Source organism: Erythranthe guttata, chromosome 9 (genome assembly GCF_056151865.1).
Source record: "Erythranthe guttata isolate IM_541 chromosome 9, IM_541, whole genome shotgun sequence".
Lineage (NCBI taxonomy): Eukaryota > Viridiplantae > Streptophyta > Magnoliopsida > Lamiales > Phrymaceae > Erythranthe > Erythranthe guttata.
In genome coordinates, this window is record NC_142541.1 from 13,355,885 (window position 1) to 13,378,256 (window position 22,372).

The 22,372-nt window shown below is 35.2% G+C and overlaps 4 protein-coding genes across 4 annotated transcripts; 2 read left to right on the forward strand and 2 right to left on the reverse strand.

Annotated features, from left to right (window-relative positions):
• Positions 1-47: 47 nt before the first annotated feature.
• Positions 48-719, reverse strand: LOC148768151 (uncharacterized). Its single transcript, XM_088822787.1, has one exon. The coding sequence runs from the start codon at positions 717-719 to the stop codon at positions 48-50; it is 672 nt and encodes a 223-aa protein (XP_088678913.1).
• Positions 720-3,937: 3,218 nt separating this feature from the next.
• Positions 3,938-5,854, forward strand: LOC105976088 (hypothetical protein). Its single transcript, XM_013001378.2, has 4 exons — positions 3,938-4,277; positions 4,774-4,856; positions 5,471-5,526; positions 5,651-5,854. Exons 1-4 carry the CDS (start codon positions 4,106-4,108, stop codon positions 5,727-5,729), a joined length of 390 nt encoding a protein of 129 aa, XP_012856832.1. The 5' UTR covers positions 3,938-4,105; the 3' UTR covers positions 5,730-5,854.
• Positions 5,855-5,967: 113 nt separating this feature from the next.
• On the reverse strand, positions 5,968-9,437 carry LOC105975536 (extra-large guanine nucleotide-binding protein 3). The gene is made up of 8 exons (XM_013000731.2): positions 8,298-9,437; positions 8,060-8,197; positions 7,718-7,822; positions 7,438-7,632; positions 7,190-7,337; positions 6,873-7,090; positions 6,610-6,773; positions 5,968-6,526 (listed from the first exon to the last, which is right to left on the reverse strand). The coding sequence occupies exons 1-8, from the start codon at positions 9,135-9,137 to the stop codon at positions 6,001-6,003; spliced, it is 2,334 nt and encodes a 777-aa protein (XP_012856185.2). The 5' UTR covers positions 9,138-9,437; the 3' UTR covers positions 5,968-6,000.
• A 1,723-nt stretch (positions 9,438-11,160) lies between these two features.
• Positions 11,161-12,988, forward strand: LOC105975535 (CASP-like protein 4D1). The gene is made up of 3 exons (XM_013000730.2): positions 11,161-11,357; positions 11,966-12,101; positions 12,591-12,988. Exons 1-3 carry the CDS (start codon positions 11,206-11,208, stop codon positions 12,810-12,812), a joined length of 510 nt encoding a protein of 169 aa, XP_012856184.2. The 5' UTR covers positions 11,161-11,205; the 3' UTR covers positions 12,813-12,988.
• The last annotated feature ends 9,384 nt before the right edge of the window (positions 12,989-22,372 follow it).

Below are 22,372 nucleotides of genomic sequence, written 5' to 3' on the forward strand. Positions count from 1 at the left end.
GGTTCTGGTATTACACTTTTTCGAGGGTACCCGCCCCGCTGCCATCCCTACTCGTAAGATATGACATCTACCGAACTCCCTGGATCGACAAAAGCGCGGGCGACGTCGTACCCTCCCACATTAATTGTGATGAGGAGAGGATCGCAGTGGAAATCTTCCAGTCCCTCTTCGTCTTCGGGACCGAATGAAATAGCGGGGTATCGATGACACTTTGATGTAGAAATTTGACAAACTTCGCGTTGGTTCTTAAGGCTACCGAGATGGCGTCTCCTAGCCCTGTGCGTATCTCCCCCTGTAGGCCCCCCTGAGATCATCTGAATGAATCCCCTTTTCGGCATTGGCGGCGGGGGCGGGACTCGCGCCGGATTTCCGAACTGAGCTTCGCGCTTCTGTCTTCGAGGGGGGTCTATCTTCACAAAATCTCCAATCTTATTGTCTCTGATGAGGCGTTCTACTTCATCTTTCAGATGCGCGCAATCGTCACTTGTATGTCCGTATTCGTTATGAAAACGACAAAAAGTTCCCAGTGTCGGATCTCGGCGAGGTGCTTCTCGAGCGGTCCGAGGCCATCGCAAATCAGCCCTCTTTTCGATTGCACATAACACATTGGACAAAGGGGCCGTAAGAGGCTGGTACGATTGATATCGAGATCCTTTAGCATCTAGAGCGGTAGCTCGACCAGTGCCGACGCCGGATATTGCATCTCTTCGGGGCAACATGGGCTCCTTACTTTTCCTAGTTTCGATGGCTCGCGCATTCAGTGTCTGGAGAGATTCCTCTACTTTCTGTTGTCGAGCTTCTTCAAGATTAATGAATCTGGATGCTCGTTCCAACTAATTGTCGAAATCAGGTGAAGGTTCCAGCGCCAAGGCTCGAAAGAACTCATCATCCCTTAATCCTTGTGAAAGAGCGGCCATGAGCACCTCGTCGCTTGTGGTGGGGACCTCCAGAGTGGCCGAAGTGAACCGTTTGATATAGTTCCGCAGACTTTCTTTCTCTTTCTGGCGGATGCTGAACAGTGACAGCGAGGTCTTTTTGCACTTCTTTGAACTAGCGAATTGATTCATGAAGGCCTTAGCAAACTGTCCAAAAGAATGTATACTCCCTGGCAACAACAAACCGAACCAGGCCTGGGCTGGCCCAGCTAAAGTGGTGACGAAGGCGCGACACTTCACCCCCTCCGTGAGCTGGTGGAGCGAAGCTGTGTTGTTGAACCGACTTAAGTGCTCGGCTGGATCTGACGTGCCGTTATACTCGAACAGGATTGGTCGGTAATTAGCCGGTATGGGGTCGTCATGGAGATGCTTGGCGAAAGGGCCAGATCCCGCGAGATCTCGCGTTGGCCCACTTCGCAGGGCCTTCAGCTCATCTATATCGCGCCTTAAGTTGTCGACTTCCGTTCTAACGCCATGACTGTTGCCTCATCGATTCTCCGAATAGCTATCGCACTCATCCTCAGCTCGCCCTTCATTCTGGGAGCGTCTGAGATCTCTCTTGGGCCGGTTGTCTTGAGGTAAATTTTGCGTGTAGTTCCGGATAGCCGTAGTGATCATGGCTTCTACTTCATCCCGGGTGTACGTACGCTCATCGGGGGATGGAGCCGGTGCTGTAGCCGGTCTCTTCGAAGCAGCTCCACCGCTCTGAAATTCGAAAGAAGGGCTTCCTGAAAAGAGGGGGACCCGTCTTTCTTTCTCGGGCGTGAGCAGGCTGCACCCTGACTTCTCCCTCAAGGCAGACGGCGGATCGACGCCAGGTGTGTCATGAACTGCTGCATCCAGCTCCTTTTGTAGGTTTCGGGTGATCGTTCCTTCTTCTTCCATTTTTTCTCCACGTTCTTAGCTCAGATCTGGACTTCCGGGGGTAGATCTGATTTTTCCCGGAAGCTGTTTCCCGGAACTTCTAGGCCTTTCCCACAGACGGCGCCACTTGTTTTCGTCCGTGGGGCTTGCGTCTTCTCCAAAGCAACTTGGTCCGAACTCCGGTGAGAATACCTGCAACGCCGGGAGGGGTTCCCGGCGGGAAAGCTCCGACGATCAAGTCAGTGATCGGAATAGGAAAAATATGTATGCAATGTAAAAATAGTGATTAACGTATATCTCCCCTGCGTGTGTTTGAAGAGCCTTCTATTTATAGATGAGGAAACCTTGGCCTCCAAGGTTTCCTTTTTTAGGGTTTCCTCCTACCCTCAAGTCACACGTTTTGGGCCTTTAATTATCCTGGGCTCGTTTTGCCTCGAGTTGATATTGGGCCTGCGAGCTGAGGTACCCCATTTCGCCTCTGAGATCGTACGACCTAACGACCTCTTCCGCCTTACTGGGCTAAGTTACCATGGGCTTACCATCGTGGGCTTAATATCATTTGATCTTTTCATAATGGCCCGTATCAGCCCGTATCAAATATTATTCACTAATTTGCAACTTACTTTATTTTCAACCTCCTCCTCAATAATACTAATTTGGAATTAGATGTTACACCTAATTATTTATAACAAATGAGTGTTAATCGTAAATGAGATTAAATAACCTCCAGGCTCCAGCTAAGCACACGTACACATATAACAGATCTACTGTTATTTGGGCTAAAATCTCAATTATCTCAAATTTTATATATGGTCAACTATTTATTTTTATGTAATCAAAATATTTTTCTAGTATTAATTTTTATTTTTTAATCCCAAAAGATCTTATCAAACTTCCATTCCTTGGAAAAAAAAGAAAGAGAGAGAGAGAAGAACTAAAATACTAATTGAACTTTTCCATTTCGTTGCCCGAAGACTATAAGTTATGAATTAAAAAAACTTTTGAGTTTGTAAATAATTTATGACACACTGATTTCCAACTCCCATAGTTTTACGAAATTTCATTTTTTTAACAAATGCCAAAAAATCATGTAATTTTTTTTTCTTTTTCTTTTTTTTTTTTTTTTTTTTTTTTTGTGAATTAAGAACGCCTACTTGATAAATAGTGATCCCGCAGTAGCGGTGAGCGAAATGGAAACAACCTAAATTGTGAAACGGGGTTGTGGGAGATCAATACAAACATCATACTGCTGGGCGAAACAATTTGAATGTTGGATAATCAAAGAAAAAAGAGAAAACATATGAGCTACTAAAATTTTATATGGAGAAAAAATACCACAATCACAAATGTTGAAGTGTATTAAACTTATTAGATATTTAACTTAATTTATGAACTATAATATATTGATATGCCTAATTGGGCCAACTCAATGAGCCTACAATTTTTTTATCTACTGGGCTACGAGCCCAATATCGAAGACTAATATCACCGAGGCCCAAACACCTTTAAGTAAGGCTTGGGCCCAACAAAGCAAACCCAACCCAATAAACGACATATAAATAGAGGTTTTACTCATTTTATTGAGGTACGTCCTATTAACTGAGCAATACTATTAACTGTATTTTCTGGACTATTTCTATGATCAGCACGTCTGACTTGAGCGTCGGAGGGGTTTCCGCCCGATCAACCCCCGACTTAGTTCATGTGTTCTATGATCGCAGGTACCTCAGGATCATCAAGTTGTCAAGTTACTGATCTGCTTTGCTCTCCCAGTTCATTTTCTACACCACCCCAGGTGATCTAAGTAATTAGCATCATCATATATATTATAGAATATAAACATCTAATATATAAAATGTGTTCGTTGGAAAAAGGAAATCAAAAACTTTCGAAATTGTTTTTTCGGATATTAGGAATTCCGAAAGTAATGTACCATTTCTCATCTAAAAATATTCGGGAAAATAAAAATGGAAATTGTTTGAAAATTACAAACTTAAGCATCGGCCGAAATCGAAAAATTAAATTTTTAAAACGGTGAGGTATACATGTATAAGGGCAGTATTGGTATATACTATATACAAGCAAATACAAGGATACCAAAAATATAATATATGAAAACATAAGGGTGGTTTTTGATATTTGCAAAACTATAAGCGCATCAAATCAACGACCAAAAGTCTCTGATCTATCTACCAAAGAAGAATCTTCACTAACCTTGCCCACTAAGCAAAATCTAGAACAAAAGAAGTTAAAATCGAAAAAGGGGGAAATCTCACAACACACTCAGTTCAGAAATCGGAAAAACAATGGGGCTGCAATGGATGATTCTGACGTACGTGGTGGCGGCGGAGGCGGCGGTGGCGGTCGTCTTGACACTCCCATCGCCCAAGGCTGTTAAATCTCGCATCGTATCTCTCGTCTCGCTGATTCTCCAGCCTTCACTTTTCATTATACCCTTCTCTGCTTTTCAGCTCCTCGGTGAGTAATTCGTTCTTCGTCTGAAATTCGTAGCTGTTTTGCGGAATTGATTGTCGATTCAGAATTTCGGAGTGATTTGTGGGGATTTAGTTGTTGCTTTATTTCAGTTCATTTGTAGCTGTTTTGTGGAATTGATTGTTGATTCATTGCAGTTTTGGGGGATTTGGTGGTTGTTTATTTCAATTTTTTTTTTTTAATTTGGTAATTTGTAGCTGTTTTGAGGGTTTATTTGATGCTACACCGGGTGATTATTGACCGTAGATCTGCATATAATCACACGCACCCATGTGTGTGTGTGCTTAGTGAGAAGTTATTTAAATGGTTGTTTGCGGAATTGAATTCATTACGATAATTGGGGGTTTGAGTTTTTGTTTACTTACTTCATTTCGGTTATTTTGTAGCTTTCTGCGAAGTCGATTGTTAATTCACATTGATTTTTGGGGAATTTGGTGGTGGTTTATTTCGTTGATTTTTTTTTTGTTGGAGTTGATATTAGATATATACTGGAAGAACGAACACCGCTTGATGTGTACTGGGGATGTCTGCACTGCTTCTGAGAGGGATCGTTATGAGAAATCGGTAAAATCATTTTTTAATTATTATTTTTTTTTCCAATTTCATTGCTTTGTTTTGAAATGTTGATTATATATTTTGAGTAGGAGGAACGATGAAATTAAATGTATATGCGACCTAAAATTTATTGTTACGTTAGATGCAATAGAACGAGATCGTGTTATGAAACTTGTAATTGAGCTGTTCATTGTTAAGTTTTCGAAATCGTTGTTCTCGAATATGATATATAATTCATGCGAATCAGTGAACTAATTTGAGGCCCCTTTTTTGCAAAAAAAGAAAAAAACAGTGTGAAATTAGTAACATAAAAACGAAGTTAAGATTAAGGGATAATGGGATATGTGCGATATTAATACTTAGATTTGCCGAATAAGTTCGAGGAGAACTTGTTGAACGAGTCGAACATTTTTTGGTCATTATACATCTATGTACAACTTTTTTAAGTTATTATTTTGATATTTTCAGAACTTTTGAGGGTCTTATGTATAAGTTATAACGAATGCTTATACGCCACGTCATCTTAATCGATTGAATTTGTAGCCTTAATCGGGTAAATTAGAAAGACGTTATTTTTTTGTGTGCGATTTAGTTTATTAAATAAATCTCTGGTGTTGATGCAGATCTACAAATCTCAAAGGAACTCAATATTATGCACAGTCGCATGTCTCCTCTATTGGTAAAATAACTCGTCGTTTTTTTTTTTAATTCATTTTCTTGAGTTTAGTTTTCAAGCTAATTATCGAGCATTAGTTTTTTACATGCCTGCAATTTTTTATTTAATGTATTTATTTTTGACACAGGTTCATTTACCGTGTTTGCAAGTATTGTAAGGATATTCAGAGCATGGAGGAAGTGGAGAAGAGGTACAAGGACCAGTAATTAGTAGCAACACGAAACAAAATGTTATTCACCGTCTACATATTTTTCGATCCTGTCAAATTCAAAAAACAAATTTAGACCATTCCGTTTATTCGATTATGATCATGAATACTTCTCATTTGTCACATGATGATTTATTGTTAGACCCCAATTTGCATGAGAATGGAATTTTCGATACTGGAATGATGAATTAATATAACCCTCTATTTGGATTTTTTTTCTTCTCTAATCTGGAAAAAAAGTAAAGAAAGAAAGAAATATAAACAAGTGATTACATATCTTCGTCACTTAACGTATAATAAATACCTTCATCCTCCCTCTGCTGCTCTTCCCAGTCAATAATCTCTCGTATATATCTAAACGCTTCATCGACCGATTTTTCATCACGAGCCCGGATTTGGTTAACGTACAGTTTTTTTCCCGTGAGAGAAGTATACATCTTCTTGAATTTCATACCGATATAGTAGAATGCCTGTTGTGCCAGAGGACTCTTACTACTATGATTACGAGTCTTCAATGGTTTAAAATCCCGAAACCAATCACAAACGGTTAAAGGGACTTTCTCGATTTTATCCTCGAATAAATCGTATTTTGTTAGCAGTAGAAGAAAGGGCGACCCCACGAAACAAGAATGTGTTGCTATAGTCTTAAAAAAATCTCTGCTTTCGAGCATTTTATCGTGTTGGTCGTAATCGATCAACGAAATGCAGAAGATTACGGCGCTCGTGTTCTCGAACATTTCTAGCCATTTGAATGTACGGTTTTGCCCCTTAGAGCTGAGCTGGATCAATTGGTACCTGAGAGAGAATGTGCAATAATATGGTAAGTGTGTTTTCGAAGAATTAATAAAAGATTACGTTTCGATTAACAACTGGCTTACATTGTTTGTTGGATTTTCGGGTTTTCATCGTATATCTGAGAAACTGCACTGTGATATTCGAATGAGAATTCGGTACACGCAATACCGTTACTTGGAGTTGTACCTTCAGCTAATAAAATATCTTCCTCCGAAGGCTTGTATTCATTGCTCGATACTTCGATGACCTGTCAAAATTAGTGAATGCTGTTAGTGAGGGGGGGCCATGGCCCCCTCACTGCTTCTCGAAAAGCTAGTATTTATCAATATAGAGATCAGAATCGTACCCGGTTTAGGAAATATTCGGCGACATCTGGAATTAATTGTAGTTGTTTTACTCTCTTGTATGTTTCTTGTATAGAAGGATCTTTCCAGATTCCATGAACTAGAGGAGAATATTCCCGTGCAGCAGCAGGAAAATATATATCTATATCACCATTAGCCATTAGATTCAATAACCAATCAGAGAAGTCACTGATTTTCTGATTATTAAATTCCATCTCCCCTGAAAAAAAAAAAAAAAAAAGAATAATAATAATAATAAAAAAAAAAAAATCAAGAAAAAGACAGATTGTAGTATATGAGTGAAAACCGAGTTAACTACCTCGTACAGACCTACCGAAACTCTCGTCTTCGAAATGCTCTCTCCATTCGAGCAGAGAACCGAGATATCTGTACATGTTGCTTTGAATTACGTGCTTAATCTTCTGCATCTCTTCAGAACTGAATTTGTTTGCGAAAATCAACTTCGCCTGTTACGTTGGAGAAAATATATTTTCACGGTATACTCTTTAATTAATTAAACCAAGAAAAAAAGACGATACATATGAATAGAGTTTACGATCGTTGTACCTGCTTGTAGATGGTACCTTTTCCAGAGCCTTCTAATCCAAGAAGAAGAAGCTTATGGACTCGATTCTGCTCCGAGTAATCGGGGGAAAACAATCTAGGTATAACCGAAACACGATTTTCCTTTATCGAATTAGCAATTTGTGATGGCGGTGGTACAGGCAACGAGAACAACGAAGAAATGAAACGAACCGAGACCTGCCTAACAAAAAAAACCACAATTCAAACTCTTCAATAGGAACGACTCTTTAAAATCGTCAAAACAAAAATCGCAAAATGGAACCTTTTCCCAAATATTCCCTTTAATATTGTTTTGGCCTTCTTCCTCGTACGATCCATCCTCGTATAGCCAAAAGTGAGTACCACTAGGGCATTGCACCTTGGCCAGCTAAAAGAACGATACGACACGATTATAATATATATATATATATATATATATATATAAACATCTTAGTAACAAATAATGGAATTTACGATCAAAACCACTAAACGTGGCGACCACATGCAGAATGTGTTTATTAGGATCGACGAGTATTTACCAGATTGCACCAAAAAGAAAACTTGTCGACGTTTTTAAAAAACTGTCGGTTTCAAGAAAAATGGAGTTTTTTTAATTTAAAATTACCTTCAACACTCTAAGCTCGAGTTTAGTGATCTCGCGGCCATTCATGTAAACTCTGGTATTACCGCCACTCGCACCGGTCTGCAACTTGCCGCCCACATCTAATTTCGAACTAATAATCCTCTCCGGCTTCTCTCCTTCCTTCAATTAAAAAAAACATAAAAAAATCCCAACAAAATCAAAATAAAATAAATTGTAAAAAAATCAATATTTTGAAAAATAAAATAAAAAAATCTGTTACCTTGCCCCAAAGCCCAGAATCCTCATCATACCAAAATCTGCCAGGCTTCAAACCCTTCGGAGGCAACTTACAACCCAACAATTCATCCAATTCATCTTCCCTCAATTCACGGCCATTTACGATGATCTGACGTGGCATCACCTGATTGGCCCTGCACTCTCTCTCCATCTCCATTATCTGCTTAACCCTCAATTGACTGCAGATTCTCTTCAACAATCTCGAAGGCTTCCCCAATTTTGCCCTATTCGCTTCATCAATTGGGTTTCCGATGCAGGAGACGCACTTTCTCCCCTCCGGCATGGATCCCATTGCCTTCAACAAGCATTTTTTACAGTACTCTGCTCCGCAAACTACGCAGCCCTCTTTCCCCCACATAATTCCTTTACCTCGATTTCTGCACCTACTGCAACTTCTGCTCTTAATCCCACGTTTTACGTGCTTCGTTTCGGTTGTAACCTGATCGGAGCGAGGGGAATTGCCGGGATCGGAAGCGGCACCGCCGTCGTCGGAGGCGATGGAGCTAGCGGCGCTCAAGAGTTTGATGTAGTTGTCGGAGGTGGTGGTGGTGTCGGAACTGGATGCGGATTTGGACGAGGCAGGGTTTCTGGGGGAGAGGGAGGGTGGGTATTTGGGGAAGGTGGTGAATTTTGGTTTGGGGAAGGTGGAATTTAACGGCGGCGGGTTGTAAAATGGGGGAGGGCCGGCGTAATTGACGGAAATGGAGTAATCTAGCTGGTCGTCGTCCGGCAGAGGGGCGCCTTCCGGCAGCATTTTTCTCAGCAGCTCCGCCCAGAGATTGGGCGTCGCCGGTTCCTGCTCCGGCGGCTCCGCCGCCGCCATTTAGTGTGTGTGTGTGTGTGTGTGTGTTTAGTGCGTGATTATTGTGGTGTTTGAAACGTGAGGGGTTACGCTAGACTAACGCAGAGGGCGTTACGTAGAGCGGAGGTTTGTTATGGTTAGAGAGAGAAACGGAGAAAGAAGAGGGAGAGAGATGGTGACGGGGGGATGACGTCAATGATACGACGTCGTAACGTTGGGTCAATTTTATAATTCGGGTTCGGTTGATTGGGAAGAATATCTATCATCAATTCGGAATTGAATCGACGTTTTGTTGGGAATGATGTTTTTGTTAGGAGAAATGTTGGGTTCAATCATCAATGTTTGGTTACGAGTGTGTGAATTGGGATTCGGATTTTTTGGAATAAAATCTTATTGTTTTGGGAAGTGCAAAATTAAATTTTCAGTCCAAGAGATTTTCGAAAAATAAAATAAATAAAGTCGATTTTTTTTTATTATTTTTTTGAATAAAACCATGAGTTTTATTACATGAGTCACTTTATTGCCTTCTCTGACGATGTGTTGAGCTCAAAACAACCCCAAAATCTGCAGCAATGCGTTTTATATCGTCAATGATGGTGCCGTAGGATGCATGCGATCTCGTTTCACCAATCGCAAAAATAACACAACTCGAGTCAACTTCTAACACTATTATTTGCCAGTTATTTGTCTCGCGCCATGTGGGATCGAGAGATTACTTAATTCACCCGAACTTGTTCTCGCTATGACTCCTAAACTGCAAGCACCTTCAATATTCACTGACGTGTCAAAATTAATGTTGACTGTTTCTGCTTACGGGGGAGTCCAAAACACCCTCATCCGATCTCGTTGCAAGCGCCCTCTTCAATAAGTAAAGTCGATTTACATAGTATAAGATACAAGGACATGGGTTTAATCCACTTTGCAGCCTTGAAATATACTATTTTGACACTTTGCACCCTCGAAAAATAATAATAGCACTTTGCGCCCTCAAAACGCAATAAATCATTCATAATGCACAATAATTAAATAATAAAGACAATTTCATTTTTCATTTGTGTTTTTAATCTAAGAAAACCACCCAAAAACTCTTAATTTTTTTTTTCAAGAAAAAACTATGGAATTTTTTTGAGTGAAGATGATTCCCGTAATTTAATTCTAAAAGTTAAAAAAATTAAATTTAAATATAATGAGAGTGAAATATATGAATATTATTTAAAACAATAAAGTTAAAGAGATGATAAACGTGTGAAGTGAGCTTACAAACTAAGAATTAAAAGGATGACATGCGTTTACTTAAAGCCGTACATTATTTATGATTTCATTTCAGTAGAGAAAATGATCCATGATCATCATACAAAATTAGAAAATTAGAACTAATGAACAATTGGGCCGAAAATTAAAGTTACTAAAATAATTGTTTTAAATTTGATTGACAATTGGGTCGAAAATCTTAGCCCACCAAGGCCCCTCATGATTCACTAAATCTATAATTAATAATTATTTAAACAGGGAGGGGTGATTTTTTCTTTTTGTAATTTTCAGACTTAGATCAAACGGTGTTAATGTTAAATGTCTAAAAACTAAAACTAACAGCGAGGGCCACATTGAGACAAGTTTTCAATTATAGGGGGCAAATCGATACAATTAAGAGTAGAAGGGGTAAAGTGATATCGAGCCAAAGTACAAGGGGGGAAAGTGGAAAATAACCCTTGCAATATTTGTCTATTAGATGATCACATTAAGACAAATTTTCAATTACAAGGGGCAAATCGATACAATTGAAAGTAAAATGAGATAAAGTAATATCCAACCAAAACTTAAGGGAGAAAAGTGAAATTTACCCTAATATTTGTCTACTAGATGATGCCTTGAAATATTTATTGTGATTTATTAAACCAAGCAACGAAGTTTCCAATTGGCCTGCAAAGCTTACAATGCTCCAATATTTGAAATAAAAAAAAAATAAAAAATTTAACATCGATATTTACGAAATACTGTCCAATAAAAAGGGGCCATTAGTTAATCTTACCTTAAAGAAAAACAGAATTATCATAAATATACAATCAAGAAGTGGTAGAAAGAGAAAACAATGGCGAGCTCAGCAGCAGTGTTAAAGACGATTCTGTCCCTGAGAATCTTAACTCTGCTAGCCCTAGCTGCATCAGTTGTGATTATGGCACTCAATAATTACACAGACGAAGATGCCACCAAAACTAAGTTCACTGATGTCATAGCTTTTAGGTAACTCTCTCATTTTTATTTTTTTTGGAAAACAAATTATTAATTGGTTGAATGTTGTTATTTAATTGTACTATAATATTTGGGGTTTTTGCAAGGACTGCCTTAGTGAAATTTTGAATTGCTGAAAAAAATCTTTTATTAAAGTAATTAGCACAAACCCCCCTATGAAAATCAGTCAAAGACAATAAGGACCCTGCGACCTCGACGTGGGACACACTCGCGGTTTGTTCGACTGGATGTGCGTTTTTTGACTTGAAAAGACTCAAATACCCTTTAAATTAGAAGTTTCGAAAATCACAAATTCACCCCGAAATTTTCATATGCCCAAAATGAAGTTTTCATAGTGTGGGTGTGGGTGATTTTTTATATTTAGTATATTTCTGTTTGCATTTTGTTTATTTAAAGTGCGAATACTACTAAAAAAATATTAAGGATAGTTTAGTCATTTCGTGTAAGTCCATAACCAATTTCGAAGAAAGGGGCAGTGTGCTTTGTAAAACATAATATAGGGGTTCTTTTCTAAAAAATATTAACACGAGGACTTTTTCAGCAATTTGAAATTACACAGGGGGTTAGGTGCAATTGATATAAATATATGTGTTGTGCAGGTATGTATTTGCATGTGGGGCAATAGGGTTTTTGTACACAATATTTCAGATCCCATTTGCAATGTACAATGTTGTCCAAGAGAAGAGATGGATACGAAATGGTTGTCTGCAAGAATTTGACTTCTATGGTGACAAGGTTCTAATTTCATTTCAATTCTCACTTTTTTCTAACTATTTTTTTTTTATCGTTGTGTGTGCGTTTCGTGAAAGCCTTAATAAATCGATCGCACCTAAATTTTGGTACACCAATTTTGTATGTTGTACGTCAAAACTAAAAGATTGCGTTTAATTAGTTCGTTAATTACGAAGTGCTTAAACTATAATAAAAGTCATAAGTAATATAATTTTTATCACATTTTTTTTACATTACAACAATGAACCAAATTGCGGCCGCAATATGTTATGAAATGGTGATTTAATACGGTTCGGTCGATTTATTCAACCGATGTTGGCTTCTAGTCCTTCAAAAAGTACATTTCAAACTTCATTTAGATTGAGTTAGGTTTAAAATTTAGAATTTATAATAACAAATGTATTTAACTTATTTGAATGAATTTCAACTTTCTTAGTACAATTATCAAATAAACATAATTTTCTTGGTTTTTTGATTTTTTTTTCTCTCTAGGTGGTTGCATTGTTATTGGCAAGTGGAGTTGGTGTTGGATTTGGAGTGACATTTGAATTTAAGAGAACTTTTGGCGAATTATTAGGCGATAAAGACCTAAAATTCCTTAACATGGGCACTGTTTCGACTGGACTTCTCCTTGCTGGATTTGTTTTTATGGCTCTACTCACCGTATTCTCATCGAACCGTCGTGCTTCTTCAAGCAAAAAGGGATTCTTCTAATAAGATGATTATTATTATTATTATTTCTAATATTTTGTTCTATATCATCAATCAATAACTAGATTATTTGTGTTACACATAGATAATTCTTTAAATATAAATTTTAATGTACTACTCTCCAAGCTTGCAATTTGAAAGGCTAGCTAATAAATATGTTAAGCTCATTGTTTTTGTGTGACATTATATTTGACAAGGGAAGTTTTGTAATAACTCTATATATTAGTTCTTGTTTGACATTATATTTGACAAGGGAGTTTTATATTGTTCCATATTTATTATTACAATATAAAGTAGGGTAATTGGTATTCTGCACCCTCAAATTACATGTATCGACACTTCGTACCCTTAAACTGAAACAATAGCACAATGCATCCTTCAATTACCAATTTATCGGCAAAGTGCACCCTAGTTCACCGTCTGATTAAAAAAGCGATCGGGCTACCTGTTTTGAGAGATTGAAAAACTGCAGATTTTTCTTTCTTTTATCAATAGCAATTTTCTGAAATAATGGATTAGTTGATGCGAATCTTCCTTAAATGAAAAATCGACAGGAACACCGCAATAGTCTGATTAGTCGGATTGTTGTCTGCGGATCTTCCTTAATAGAAAAAATGGTGTTTTGTAGTAGTCGGAGATGCAAGAGTGGGTTGAACGACCATGAAGTAGAGAAAAAAATCATAATTTATCCGGTGCTCTTCTGCAAATTTAACTCTTATGACTTATTTTGTGTCAACATTGCCTTAACTTTTGCTGATAGAACTCATGCCAGTTGGATTTTTAGCTCTCAATGCGCATCTTAGGCTCCGTTTGGTTGGCAAGATAAGATTAGCCAAGATGAGATTAAATAATTTAATGAGACCTAATTATTTTATTAGAGCTTGAAACGTCCAACAAAAAAAACTCATTAGAGACAAGATAAGGCAAAATAAGCCATAATTATATAATTTTGGCGGGTCGACCAGACAATTTATTGAGGATACCAAACATCAAATTAAGTCCAACTATTTAGTTAATCATGGCTTATATTGGCAACGAAACGGGGCCTAATTTATTATTTATATGAATTTTCTTAGTTTTGAATGCCTTCTTATAACTTATGAAACATGCTCGGATTGAATGTAATGTAATATACAAATCTTGTACATCGTGTGATGGGCCTAGATTTGGCATAATGGGCCAAATCTAATGAAACGAGTTGGACTCTTAACAAATCGCAGACGTCGGTTACTTTTTTTAACCAAAAGATGAGCTACGGTGCACTTTGTCAAGCAATTAGTAATTGGAGGGTGCATTCTGCTATTTTTTTTAATTTAAGTTTACAAAGTGCAAAAAACATGTAATTTAAGGGTACAAAATGTCAATTGCCCTATAAAGTATTATTGTTAAACCTTGTACTTATTTTTAAAATCCTCAATTGTCAAATACATAAATTCCCTTTTCATTGTTTTTAATTTTCCTTCTTCGAGCCCACAACTTACTCCCACACAAGTCGAATACACATTGTCCGATTTCACGATTTTGAATTTCACAAACAACACGAGAAAAAATAACTTGGGCCAAGTTGGGTCGGGTACACTTATGATAATCCGCGTCTGCATATACCTTAGATTTATAATGCATTAAATACACACAAATGCCTCGAAATCTAACGACGGTCGAAATTCTCCATCCCGACTATGTTAATCCTTCACAAGATCACCGCAACCGGCGGGGGGTAATTTGGGGATTTAACATGTACTCCATTAAAAACAAACCCCTAATACTAAATATATTACATAATTACCACTCATACACTATTCTATACTAAACAATGTAATACTTATCCAAAATTTAAATTGCAACGGAAGGAACAAATCATTGCCGAATAATATAAGGGCCCATCCCCTTTTTTTCTTTTCCTTTTAATTTCTTAGAAAAATAATATTCATTATTATTTCAATTCATCATTGAAAAAAAGAAAAAAAGAAGTAGAACTAATAAACAATTATTATTAATTTGACTCGTATATTTTTAGTAGCTAAAAAAAGTGATTTTGAATTTGATTGACAATTGGGTCGAAAATCTTAGCCCACCAAGGCCCCCCTCATGATTCATCTGTCGGTTCATCAGGAATTAAATTTAAACCGGGTCAGGGTTGGGCCCAATACACAAATGACATTGTCTTTTCTATTTTGGCATAAAAAAATAGAGAAAATTGCGGCCAGACCCCAGAGGTAAGGTTGAATTACAAAAATTCCCCTCTCATTTGGGTACTTATAACTAGGGCTGAGACTGGGTTGGGTCGGTCGATTACCAGCCTAAGAACCGACCCATCCGTCAAACCATTTTTGCTAAAATTTGAAAACCGTTGCCGACCCAACCTTTGTGGGTCGGTTGATGGTTGGCAACTGAATATTTGGTTGCGGAATGGGTTGGTTGATGGTTTATACCCGCACCTAGTTCACTTGAAAAAAATCAAAATTTGGAGTAAAAATATCCACATTTTGCGTAATGTCACGATGCGATCATCATTTATCAGTTCAAAATAATTAATAACAATTTACGGAAAAAATATAATTAGGAAACTCAAAGTAATTTCAAACATACACAAGAGATTTAGTGGATTTTTGTGCGCGTTTGTTTAAGTTTGGGCATAAAGAAACTGGTTGAATATTTAGGTCAATTTTTTTTCCTTTGTTGATTGTTTTAAAATTTAAAATACTAATTATTTTGATAATTTAATAACCACTTAAGAAAACACGGGCTTTATTTTATATTTTTAATAAAATTTTAATAGTATAGTTGGATAACCGATAATTATCGGTCAATCAACTTTTGATAATATTAGAAACCACCAACCGACCCATTATAGATGGGTTGGTTGAAATTTTCGACCCGATCCAATGGATCGGTTAAAAATTGATTATCCGCCTATAAATATGGTCGGTAATGGATCGGTTGGTGGATAAAAACCAACCCAGTCCCAGCCCTACTTATAACTACCCCTTCGACTTTGGCTATATCTTTTTTTACAAACAAAATCCTCATTCAGTTGATAAATTTGACACTGTAATGGTGGACCTGTAAGACAATACATAGTTGATGGAGGTGGTTGTAATTACCCAAACAGGAGGAATTTTTTCGTAATTTAAACTTACCTCAGGGGGTTTGCCGTAATTTGCCCTAAAAAATCAAATGATCGATTATAAATACCATTCATTGTAGAGAAAAAAAAAATGAAAATGAGGAATAGATAACGAACCACATCAAACAATGTGATGGATCAATATTTACGTTGATGATTGGTATCCTTCTATTATGCTACCGTAGGTGAAATATATCGGATACTTGTATGTGTGTGTTGTGTGTAAAATTCGTATGAATCTACATATTGTATAATTAATAAGATGTAATCCATTGAAATTCACTGAATGTGGCTGATATAGATACCCTCCTAAGAAGGGGTGTTCATTCGGCCAGTAAATTGATCGAATCGCACCTAACAAAAAGTTCGGTACCAAACTGAAAAAACCGAATTAATTCAGTAAAAAACTGTACCAAATCGAATAGTTCGGTTACGGTACAAATTTTCGAAGTACCGAAATTCCTGTACGGTATATATTACCGAATGAACAACCCTACTCCTAAGTCCCAAATAATACAAGGTTGATATAGTAAACTCTTAAATGAAAAAAAAAAAAAGAAAAAGAGAGAATAAATAAAATGTGGGAGAAAGGTATGTTTTGGTAATTAAATGACCTTTATTCCACAATTTTCTTTTAATTAAAAAAAAAGGTGGGAGTGATGAATGAAAAAGGAAGTAAAAGTCGTGGTGCAGTCCACTAGAAATGAAATTGGGGGCAGCAAGCAGAGGTGCATGAAAAGCAATTGAAAAAACTCAATCTTAATGGATATAATCCAATTGCCCTAGAAAGAGACAGATAATAAACCACATATAGTGTGATGAGATCTATTTTTTTTTATATATATAACTTTCTCACTTGCAAACAATATCTAATTATATATATAGATTTATTTATCCTTTTTTTTTTTTTTTTTTCATAGCAACAAAAGTTGTTTTTTATAAGTTTAATTCATTATCTTGTGCTCCCAATTTTTGTCCTTTTTTTCCCTCTTTGAAGAGCTTCACCTTAGGGATGGAAATTGCAGGAATCGGATCAGAATTAGCATTTTTGAAGCAGAAAAAAAATCTAATTTTTGTAGTCAAAATTTAAATACAATTCCGTGGATTTTTTTTGGAAAAATGGAATTTAAAAAATTGAAAAAAAACAATTTTAAAATTGAAAATTTTCGGACCGGGTAAAGTGGAACTTGAAATTTCTATTTTTTTTTAGTTACTTGTATATAATACATAATAATACTCGCATTATAAGACTAATTTTCGGAAAGCAAAAAAAAAAAGATTTTTTTTGAAAAACTGTTGAATGACGACCTTAACCAAAAGTTTAAGCTGTTACTGAAATGTATCATTTAATATTAATATATCTAATACGCTCCTTCAAGTGCAGGCATAACCTTTCATTTGATCCGGCTCTCATACACTGATGAATGGCCATCTCAATCTAAAACTTAAGATGTTAGTGAAATGAATCATTTAAATTTTAATATTAATATCTCCAATTCAATTCGAATCAACAACCGAAATCTAATATGTATTCCAAATTCCAATCCTTTTTTTTTTTTGTCGAAAACCAAACTTTCTGAATTCGAAATGAAAAATACTCTTTCCGATTTCGACCCCTAGTTCAATATTTGTCTTTTCTTTTTTTTTTCTTTTTTTTCTTTTTTTTGAAGAACTCTCTCCCCACACAGCGCAGCGCACTCAACAGATTTGCCTTTACTTTACTCAAGTGAGGGGAAGATTTATTAGTAATATAAAATAAATTTAATTTAGACTATTAAAATATAGTGTTGAAAGTACATTTACACATTAGGACAGGGAGCATGGGTTGTTCTCCTTTTTTTTTCTTTAATTTATTTATTTTAATTAATTAATTATTTTTTATTTAATAATAATAATTATTATTTTTATTTTTCTCTCTCTTCTTTTTGAACCCTTTTTCTCTTTTTCTTTTTGGTTGCAATTTATTAAATCTTTTATGGGAAGGAGACCTTTTTAGTCTCCATGTGCCTCTATCAACTTCAGCTCCAGTAGTGGATCATTTCATATGAAAGACAAAACATTAAAAAATAAATAAATCAATCAAAGAAGAAAAATCCTAAAAACTTATATAGATATATTCATTTTCTTGAATTGGTTCATCACAACCATTACCCTTTATTATTTCTTTTCTTTCTTTTTTTATTGGAATTTATTTTTATTGACAGCTAGATCGCCTTCGAATGATGGAATTTGGTATAAAATCAGCAATAATTTATATTCAAAAGATTCACCGGATCATTAGCATTTCATGCAAGAAAGAACGGTCCATTAGAGATCTTCAGAAAGCTCGTTTTATGAGAATTGAGATAAATTAAAAGTACGACGCGAGCAAACATATTTAAATCGATTAATATCCGTAATTGTGGATATAATTATGTCAACCATTTATATATAGCTTACATCAAGATTTTAATGTAGTTAATTAATTATTGGCATATGTTTTGACATTTGAGAGCATATATAAGTATCATTTTTTGTGTGCAAAATCTCATTGTTTATGGAAATTTATAATGAGATGAAAAAACAAACAAAAAGTAACACTAAAAAGGGGATTAGTGAGTGGTAACATGTTACACACACACACACACTGCAGTGGGGGAAAAGGAATAAAGATACCAAATGTAAATATATATATTTATTTATTTAATTTTTTTTATTTTTTTTAAAGAAAAAAAGGTTGTTTGAATGAATGACATCTGCTTTGGTAAGAAGGATCTAAAGAGAAAGATGGGGTCATAACTTTTTATCTTATATATATAGAGATGTAAATCATATACCCAACAAACCCTAATCATCAATCCATGAACAAAATGGGGTCCAATATTTTTTGGAATCTATCTATTTGTTTTTCATGTTTCTTGGTTGGCTCACTGTCCTAATCAAAATAAAATAAAAATATCACTTATTAATTAATTAATTAGGGGAGTTTTCAACAACATTTGAGAACTAGTTGATAAACCATCATTTAGTAAATTATGGGATTATATGTTATTGTTTTACTTTACTAAAATGATCAATATTGTCGTTTTAATTTTATTAATATTGTTCTGAATTCAAATGTGATTTTGAGCATTTTCTAGTTTAATTTGTGCAAAATTGAAAACATGGAAACCATAATTGTGGGCATTGTTCGTTTATTCATGGATATCTTTATCACCCCACATCTAATCTTGGTGATTAAACTTTGATTATAAATTTAATTTAAAGAACTACAAATTCCGTGTTTTGAGTTTTGCTAATTCAAAAAAAAAAAGGGTCAAAATCACGTCTGAATTAGAAAAATATGAATTGTTTTTGTAAATTAAAATCGTATCAAAAGTCATATACAATGTAAATTATACAGAAAAAATTGGGAAAAAAAAGACAAAAAACGCTTCAAAATTTAAAATATCATGAATCATTTATGTCATCAGATATATAATTTAAGGGTGAACTTTGCCGAAACTATAAATTTTAGGGTGCAAAGTGCCAATATAGATAATTTGTGGGGTTCAAAATGCAAATCACCCAATTTGGTAAATAATCTTTATGAGATTCTATAAATATTATAGCATTTACTTTTCTGAAAAAGAAAAAAAAAAAGTAACTTTATAGAGTAATTTAAGGTTAATAATATTCGAAATTAAACTAGGAGAGATTATTATCCAAATAAATAAATAAATAAATGAAAATAAATAGAGATGAATGAGTGAAGAAAACACAGCATGTGAGTGGGGGCTGAAGACACAATTACCTTTAAATCCAAAAAGAACTCTCTCTCTCTCTCTCTCTCTATATATATCTCTATATCTCTATACTCTCTCTCTAGAGAGAGAGAGAAAGAGAGAGAGAGTCCAAAAGTCAAAGCATCAAATCTAAAAGATGTAAAAGCGTCTTTCCAAAAAGAACCTAAAAACGTGCAATTATACGTTTTCTTTTTCGGCTTCTTCTCACGTTACGTAACCCACTCAACTCAACGCTGTAATTAATAACTTCTCACATATGTGTGTGTATATATATATGTGTGTGTAAATATGTGTGTATGTAACTATATGTATGTATACACACAGAAATTACACACTCCATTTAATGAAAAATAGTAGTATATATAGTACATGTTCTCATTTTTATTCAAAAGTACCTGGAAAAAGTAATGATTCATTCTTAGAGAGGCCCACTTAACTTTCTTTGTCGTACGAATTTAATTTGCAAGGCTAGCAGCTATTATTTGAATTCGAATTATAGTGAGCAAATTGAAATTAATTAATCATAAAGTTTATTTCATTATATTATTAATTCGTTGTTTTATATATATCGAATTGATGAAAAACTTTACGGGTAGTTCGCTAAAGAAAATTGAATCACGGGAGAATTTTTGCGTATTAATAAAACTCTGAGGAGTTATTTTAACTTGAGAAATTCCGAATCTTGGCAATATATAATCGCGGAAGAGAAATCGAAGAAAAAACTGGAAGAATTTGAGGAATTAATTAGGGATTGTGATTTTGAAAAAAATAAAAGAGTTCTTTCAAATCGCATGTACCATGTGTCTAATTCCGGACATTTCGCCTAAAAATTCAGAAAAAAGGTAATGTGACACAACTTATTGAGTTTAGGTGGAATCGAAGTTTTTTTTTTTTTAACATGGTAATTGTTGAGTGTAGATATTACACTCAATACGTTTACATTACGTGGATCTTTTGTTTAGATTTAATTATATTTGTGCTTTAATTAATTGATTTTGTGTTTTATAGGTGAAACACGAGAATTAGGTGTCCATGAAGGAAAAAAGATCAAAAAGAAAGGAAAAAGTTGCAAATAAGGAAACAAATCAAATTGGAAGAAGGAATCTCGCCACTGCTTTGACAGTGTCCACCATTTCGAGCATATCTCTCTCATACAAACTTCGAATTAGGTGATTTTGGCGGCATTGGAAAGCTAATTTCAAGGGCTACAATTCTTATTTACACAACATTCCAAAATTCGGACTCCAACATGGCACAAATCGACGAACAAATCTTGATGAGGGAAAGTGGCGGAAATTGATTCCTATTAGGTTTCCACTACTTCCTTATCAAGAAAAGCCTATAAAAGCAACATGTCTCTACACCATAAGCACGAAATTTTACACCACAAAACGCGAAGAACGAAGATCAACGAAGACTCAATCATAGTTTTTCTTATTTCTTTTATTTTTATTTTGTTTATCATAAGAATTACGAGTAGCTAAGCTTTTAATCTAGGATTTTATTTGAACCCTATGTGGTGATTCAAACCTATTTTTCTAATATTATGCAAGTTTAAATTCCATGATTATTTCTTCTATTTGATCTTATTTAGCGCATGAACTTAGCTAATTTATGTTGCTATGTGTTATTGTTAGAATTGATTGACAGATCGTTTTAATAATTAGAACAGGGATAGAAGAACCTTCGAGTAGTTTTCACCGGATGAGTGTGTTAATTGCATGTATTATCGTAGACATATAGATAATACCTTAGGTAACCGTTTACGAGACTTGTTATTTAATGTTTTATTCATAATTGGTTTGCATAGACATATAGTGAATCAGTTATAAATAATAGACTCATAATACACGCGACAGCGGGTTATGAGTGATTGAGTGTCTCGGGTTAATAATCGGGAATCGTAACTTGCATGATAGAGGTTTAATTGGTGACGAATTACCGCATAGGGGGAAGATAAAATCCTAGATCCATTTTTATATTGATATCCTCTCTTGTTTATTTGCTTTTAGAATTAGTTTAATTTATTTAGTTTATTAAATTTGACAACCTTGCGTAGGCTGGATAAAAATCATAATTGTTAGAATTTGGTACTTAGGATTAAATAATTTGAGTATTCTCTGTGGGATCGACATCCGACTCTCACGAGTCCACTTTTACTACTTGTTTGCGATACGTGCACTTGCGTGTTAGGTATTTAGCCCAACAGTAATCCGCCAAAACGATCGCAGTTTAGATGATCTCAATTAATTTAGATATTAACTTATCGTGACAGGGAATCATCAAAATAATAAGGTGTCGAATTAGACTTTCTCAGACTGTATGTGATCACTCGCATTCTTCTTATCCTATCATTAGTTTGGGATGTCTATTTTGCTCGTGTTATTCTATTTTAGATAAACTTTTGTTTTTTTTGGAATTGCTATTTTTAGCCATTTTTCGGGCTATAGTATATTATCTGAAACTATTTATATACTCATTGATTTTTTATCTATAGATAGGTTGTGGGTCCAGCCTCATCAGGTGTCGTTAAAAAAAAAAAAGGATCCTTAATTGGTACTTAAACAAAACTCATGATCATTCCAAACATAAACATCAAACAATAAATTTCCTTTAGATATGTTTAATTTCTTCAATTATCAATGTCAAATAATTAAAAAAAAATAATATAT

What these genes read in the sequence shown, in the direction of transcription:
- LOC148768151 (XM_088822787.1), bottom strand. Translation starts at nt 719, where the DNA reads ATGTTGCCCCGAAGAGATGCAATATCCGGCGTCGGCACTGGTCGAGCT.
- LOC105976088 (XM_013001378.2), top strand. Translation starts at nt 4,106, where the DNA reads ATGGGGCTGCAATGGATGATTCTGACGTACGTGGTGGCGGCGGAGGCG. An exon ending in GGGATCGTTATGAGAAATCG is followed by an intron (nt 4,857 to 5,470) that starts GTAAAATCATTT and finishes GTGTTGATGCAG; the next exon opens with ATCTACAAATCTCAAAGGAA. An exon ending in GTCGCATGTCTCCTCTATTG is followed by an intron (nt 5,527 to 5,650) that starts GTAAAATAACTC and finishes TTTTTGACACAG; the next exon opens with GTTCATTTACCGTGTTTGCA.
- LOC105975536 (XM_013000731.2), bottom strand. Translation starts at nt 9,137, where the DNA reads ATGGCGGCGGCGGAGCCGCCGGAGCAGGAACCGGCGACGCCCAATCTC. An exon ending in TCGAGCTTAGAGTGTTGAAG is followed by an intron (nt 7,823 to 8,059) that starts GTAATTTTAAAT and finishes TCGTTCTTTTAG; the next exon opens with CTGGCCAAGGTGCAATGCCC. An exon ending in AAGGGAATATTTGGGAAAAG is followed by an intron (nt 7,633 to 7,717) that starts GTTCCATTTTGC and finishes TTTGTTAGGCAG; the next exon opens with GTCTCGGTTCGTTTCATTTC.
- LOC105975535 (XM_013000730.2), top strand. Translation starts at nt 11,206, where the DNA reads ATGGCGAGCTCAGCAGCAGTGTTAAAGACGATTCTGTCCCTGAGAATC. An exon ending in ACTGATGTCATAGCTTTTAG is followed by an intron (nt 11,358 to 11,965) that starts GTAACTCTCTCA and finishes TGTGTTGTGCAG; the next exon opens with GTATGTATTTGCATGTGGGG. An exon ending in TTGACTTCTATGGTGACAAG is followed by an intron (nt 12,102 to 12,590) that starts GTTCTAATTTCA and finishes TTTTCTCTCTAG; the next exon opens with GTGGTTGCATTGTTATTGGC.